General features: G+C 33.5%; 1 protein-coding gene across 1 annotated transcript; it reads right to left on the bottom strand.

The window, feature by feature from the left end:
- Positions 1-549: 549 nt before the first annotated feature.
- LOC108745693 (vitellogenin-1-like) lies at positions 550-6316 on the bottom strand (the record flags this gene model as incomplete). Its single annotated transcript, XM_018481991.1, has 5 exons — positions 550-855; positions 983-1404; positions 2075-3676; positions 3754-4819; positions 6266-6316. Coding segments are annotated over 5 exons (3435 nt in total), but the record flags the coding sequence as incomplete, so codon positions are not given.
- Positions 6317-6321: the final 5 nt, after the last annotated feature.

The raw sequence follows: 6321 nt of genomic DNA, 5'->3' as shown, positions 1-6321 counted from the left end.
TATTATATGTGATTACAATTAGCAAAATAGCACATATTAATAAAAAATAAATATAAAATATTAGGTAAGTGCAAAACTTCGTGCGTGATTTATTATTCAAAATTTAAACAAATGTAATTTTGTTAAAAATAAATTAAATATAAATTAAAAAAACGGTTCTACAATTTTTTATTACTGAGTTATTACAAATTAAATAAAAAAACATTTTAACTTTGATTGCTCATAACTTCGTCATCATCGAAATTCAAAAAACAGATTCTTAAATTTGAAACTTTACTCTATCGAATAGTATAATTGTCAATTTAATTAAACTATTATGTTGTACATACAATTTTTCATAAAAATGTTTTTTTTGATTGGGCACGAGCTTTTGTACTCACTCAATAAAAAAAGGTAGTAATATAAGAACATTGAAAGTTTCCGACATGCAAACAGTTTCTTCGATTCTAATCTTTGCTTGAGTCTGCACTTAAATTGAGTAAAAACATTATTATTATGCCAAATATTTTTGACTTTTTATTTTTATTCCACAGGCTAATAGCTTTAAAAAAAACTATCCGATTATTGTTGTTTTGTCTTTGAACATATCGAGTAATAGTCCCATCTTCCCTTTTCTCTTTCACTGATGATGTTACCCGGAATATACGATCTCGAAATGCACGTGGATTGTTCGGCTTTTAGTTTGTTCTGCAAAGCAGGTCCTTCACAGTCCTCTCGATAAGTCAGAGCATATGTAGCGGCGAATTCTTCGGGCTTCGTCAGGATACAATTTTTAGGGGTAATAAAATCATTGTTGGATCGCATGTCGTAATTACCGCAGAGACCGCGTACAGTATAGAGATATTTATCGTGTACCTAACAACAGATGTGTTTCATTACATTTAAATTTCACGCATCTCTTGATTATATTTTATGCAGTCACATAAGTAGTTTAACTTATGTAGTCTATTTTATATACAACTTGTTTTATTTTTTCACTTACATAAAATAGGATACGTTCTCCATCATATACCATGTGAATATTATATTGCAGCGAATGCATTATGATTATTCCATCCTCTTGATTAATTGCGTATAAGTCAGTTTGTCCGTAGCTCTTATGACTCGAGAAATAAGAATCATATTCCTCACCACCAACGATAGAAACTTGGAGACGATCGTCCAATTTTCGCAGATGAATTTCTTCATGACCCAAGATTATCCATATCTGTTTACTGCCGTCGACCATTTCTCGGGCCATGACAATTGCCCTCACATCATACCGAAAACTTAAAATTTTTTCGGGATTATTGGAATCCCGCTTTGGATAAGGCGCCATCATAACGTGCCAACATTTTCCTAATGTCAAGGGATAGACCTTATTGTCAAAAGTTACAACATGGGTTTTGTCGAGAACGCACATATCTGCAAAAAGTTTTCATATCTAATAAAGCGACGTGACTCCAAGTACATACGAAAAGATATAAAAAAAGAGGGTTTCCCTAGACATAAAGAAAAAAAAACAAAGAAAATACGATTTTCATGTAATAATGAAATGTATTATACGAAAAAAGAGCTGTTTTTAAATTAATATATCGAAAATGAAAAATAATATTGGAACAAATAAAAATGCATTTTAAAGCTGAATGTTGATAATTTTACGGGTTATACATAAAATTTAAGAATAAAATTTGCTGCCGGTGTAATGTTATGGAATCCCTCAAAATCTTAATCTTTGATGTAATTTAAAAAAAAAATACGAACTACTAATCAAATGTAGGTAATGGTTCGTGATTAGCAAGCAAAAATATCGGAAATGCCTATTTACATTCACGATACAGAAAAACGTTAAATTTTGCTCCCCAAGTAGCACAGCAATGCTTGCAAATAAATGCTAAAAAAGCTATTATATGCTTTTTTAACGCTTTGTTAACGCTTATAAACGCTGTGTGCTACCTGGATCAGTGTAACATATCCATTTTTCATAAACAATTTTTGAATATTTTTTTATATGTTTTCGAGATCTTTTTTTATAATTACTATTTTGCTAATTGTATTGATCTTATACGTACTTCTGAATGCATTTATAACTTACCTCCTCTCAAGTCTTCCTTAAACAGTTTGTTTAGTGTACAATTGGGAATAACATTAGGATCTTTAATAAAGTGCGACAAAGAAAACGAAACATCCACTTGCGAAGTGCTCAAAGAAATGTTAACATCATTATTATCAAGCAGCATTTTAATTTTTAAATTCATGGTCTTATTAACGCTTTCCAAGTTTGATATTTTCATATTATTACCGGAAATCATCATTTTGATCATCAAGATCATTCTGTTGGCAAGCAAATAGAAATTATCAGAATTCGTTTCCATTGACATAATCAGAAGATCCCTCTGTTGAATTAATTCGTGGGCCTTTTGACAAATTGGTAGCCAAATATTGCCTTGTTTCATCTGTTGTCGACACTCTTCAACTACCTCGGATTTCATTGCTTTCTTTATAACATCATCGGAACGACTCAAATTTCCTTTGAGTTTAATCGTCTCTCCACTTGCACAACTTCCAAATCGCATTTCAGCGTTAAAATCGTAATTCGGATTTGTTTCGATTGCTTTCTCAACATTTAGATGATTGTATTGTGATAATCCAACAATGCTATTAACACTGCAAAACTCCCAGAAGACTTCTCCATCTAGCGATTGGACATTTCCATAAGAAAGAGTCTGCAATTTATCGAGGCTGTCTCCCAAAACAAAGGTGAAAACGTAATAATTATTATCAGCTAAAACACTTATGTCATACATTGTAGATGTCGTGACAGAATAAACATAATTGTCAGATCTATTATCTTTGGTAATTGTGAATTCATCTAAAAATTGTTCTTCTCTTTCCCTGCTGTTAGGTCGTTTGTCAACTATTGTAGGAATTGTTACTTCCGAACTTCTATTAGTCCTCCTGACATAATAAGTTAAATTTACTTGTGCTTCTACGGGATATAAGATGGCGTCGAATCTCCTGTAATGAGCACCAAGATTTAAATAAAATATAGTAGAAAGCTTAATAAGACCTTCAAGTCCCTTCTTCTGCGACATATCGCTGTCAATAACATCACTTCTTGCGGAGAGTGTCAGATTACCTAGCGAAAACTGTACTTTATTCGGTTCCTTCGTGTGTACTAGACGTCTGTCATTGCTGAACTCTACAAGTTCGAGAATGTCCTGTTTTGAGGTATAAGGAACTACACTATGGTGAATCGCTAATCGTTTGATTGAAAACCTGCTAACACGATGGTTATAATGAGGGTGTATCTTCAGCTCAAATGTACCGTTACCTCTCACTTTGACATTTAATCCGGCTGGTATAGCAACGTGCGTATTGACATCGACACCAGCAATATAGTGTCTGTGCTCGAAAGGTGTTACGAAACCAATTCTACTTTGGATCTTTTCACTTGATACTATATAACCTGTTACTGCCAGTTCTACAAAGCTATCATTTTGTAAGTGTGTGACTTTAACAGATGCTCCCTTGTTAATGGACATTATGTTCGGTAATGCTAAAGTATAGATGAACGGCAGACCGGTTTCAGTCGGGAATCCCAACGTTACGTCGTAATGGTTTAGATCATTTATGTTTTTGTATTCAAAAACGTATGATCCTGTTTGCGATATCGATTTTTGATACGTTTTCAACACTGTAATATAAAAATAATAATGATGATTCACAGTATTAAAATCAACAGTTTTTTTAAATAAATTTCAGAATACTTACTATTAGTAAATTCTTCAAGCGTACGATTGTCAAAGGGATAGAATCCTAAAGAAAATGCAGAATCCATAAAGAAATTTCCTTCCAACTGTTCTGCATTTTCGGGCTCAATGCCAAGCTTTTCAACTATCGTTTCAATCATCCATTCCTTCTTGGTTTGATTTTGAGGCATCCAGGACTGTTCACCTAGCCATATACCTAACCACTTCTGTTTCAACTCTTCGATGCTTGATACTGTATATGCCATTTTTGTCAGGGGTAGATTTAATCCACCGTAAGATTGAAGTATATCAATATATGCACCTTTAGGTGTATTAGTGTCGTCGCTACCAATTATCTGATAAATATTTGTTTGAGCAATGTTTAAGGAGGCGATTTTCGTTTGCATAAAAATGCTCTGAGAGTAATTATCCTCGCTAATGTTAGGATTTAATAGCTTGCTAGCGATACGCGCCTTTTCAGCGAGATCTTGCCATTCTGATTGTTCTAAATTAATGAGGGATTCTATACTGGTTTTGACGACAGAATTTACGTGTCGATCCTGATCCTGATTGGTAAATTCCGCCATTCGCTGCAATATTATTAGGGATGGATTGGTTTTCATTATGATGTGAACAGCTACACAACGTAATTCGTAGGCCTCCTTTAAATTCAAGTAAATCTTCAAGGCGACGGATCTGACAACTCTCGGATAGCTTTCGGTTAATCTGTTTAATGAGATGACCATCATCAAACGTTGGAATTTCGATATCGGAATTCTGCCTTCCAGATATGGCTCAAAAACGGAAAGTATTTTCGGATGACCGAAATTACCCAATGCCATAATATACGTTTGAATTTGATGACTGTCGCCTTTCTCAATGGCTTTTCTTAATTGGGTAGCCATATATGGAATATAAGTTTCAAAAAGTTCATTGTAACGTTTAGGGATTATACGGCCGAAACTGTAGACCGGATAGTAAATAGATAATTTGTTGCTTTGAATGTAACGTACCAATTCGGCGAATGACAAAGGTGCAGTTGTATTCAAAAATCTCTGTTTTGTCACCATTTCATCGGTAATCAGTTCCTATATAGAAATTAATCATTAAAATTAATCTTCACATATAACAGTTAGCACAAATATTTGTGTAAACAATGAGGAATTTTAAAGATTGAAATTCTTTTAATTTCTTGTTTTGATGTGGAGTAATTCCGGTACATATGCCGCGTCTGTCGAATTTTTAATTTATCAAGTATTACGCAATTCGACAAAAATTGAATTTTTTTCCTCTCATAAAAAAATCGAAGGGATTCTGAAAGTAGATATAAAAAAAATATCCGTGTCTCTAAAACAATCCGTTACTAGATCATATCGTTAACGTTTTTTAAGTATCATTAAATGTCTTTTTATAATACTGTACAGCACACGACGCTTCAAAGAAAAAGGTATCAGACACATGTTTGGTGGAAACTGTTGGTCTATTCCAGTGTTACCAAACCGGAATCATACAAACGGCAATTCAAACGATCAAGATTCTTATGCGTTTCACGGGTTTTCTCCGTGTCCAGATTCATTCTTGGAATGCTAACGTTTCGTGAATTTTGCAGTCCATTTCATCAGGACGAAAAGCAGCCTGATTCTGAGCTGTTCCTTCGGGTTCTTTTTATATTACGCTACCTGTTGGAGTGATGAGAGGAAAGAAGAGAATTGTTGATGAAAGAGGGAAGTGATGGGAGAGAGTAAAGGGAGGAGGAGGGGGGGGGGGAATTGGTTGGTTTTCAATAATTGGAAAAATGGTTTTCCATATTTTATTTATGTTGTAGCCATTATCTCTATTTAGATAGTTAAAGTGTTTTTGTATCTGTATGGCTTTCTCGTAAAGTATAAAGTAATGTTGGCTATTATGGTCGTTTTATCAAATAGTATTTGATGTCCTGTTTCAATGTTGTGTTCTGATAATGCTGACGTCTTTTAGCTTGACATCACTTGATGTTATTACTAAGACAGATATTTTTTATTACATCTGCTTTCAGAATCTCTTTAATTTTTTTTCGGGAGGGAATGTGTGTTGTACTGTATTATTTGCTAAAGTAAATAAATGGTACTTTTCTAAGACTTTATACCGTCTAAAAAAATTAGAAATATGAAATGTTTATTTTTTATATTTAAAAAATAAATATTTCAAACGGCTGGAGTACCGAAGGCATTGCACAAACTGAACAAACAATACAAAAACTAAGCATTTGTGTTTTGCTATACTCCATCCTATTATCTTCTATTTCTACATTGGGCCTGTCCAAGACTTAAGGCCATCACACACAAAAAATATTTTATTCATTATGGTTTCAATAGTATATTAATAAAAACTCGCAATGTGCAAATATAACATGAAGGCAACAGAAACGGTTGCGTGCGAATTTTTCTTCTTCTCGCTTCTTTTCTAACTTTCACGATGTAAACGTTCGTTTGCAGCGTAAATACCAGAATTACTCTGTACTATATTATATTAATATGTATAAGCATAATACTTACGAAAAACGTTGCGACATATTCCGTTGTAGGTGCGAGCGCGGATTTAGGAATTTTCG

This window comes from Trachymyrmex septentrionalis, unplaced genomic scaffold (genome assembly GCF_001594115.1).
Source record: "Trachymyrmex septentrionalis isolate Tsep2-gDNA-1 unplaced genomic scaffold, Tsep1.0 scaffold1464, whole genome shotgun sequence".
NCBI classification, from domain to species: Eukaryota; Metazoa; Arthropoda; class Insecta; order Hymenoptera; family Formicidae; genus Trachymyrmex; species Trachymyrmex septentrionalis.
Note: the sequence above shows the minus strand (reverse complement) of the source record. Positions and strands in the feature narration are given on the sequence as shown.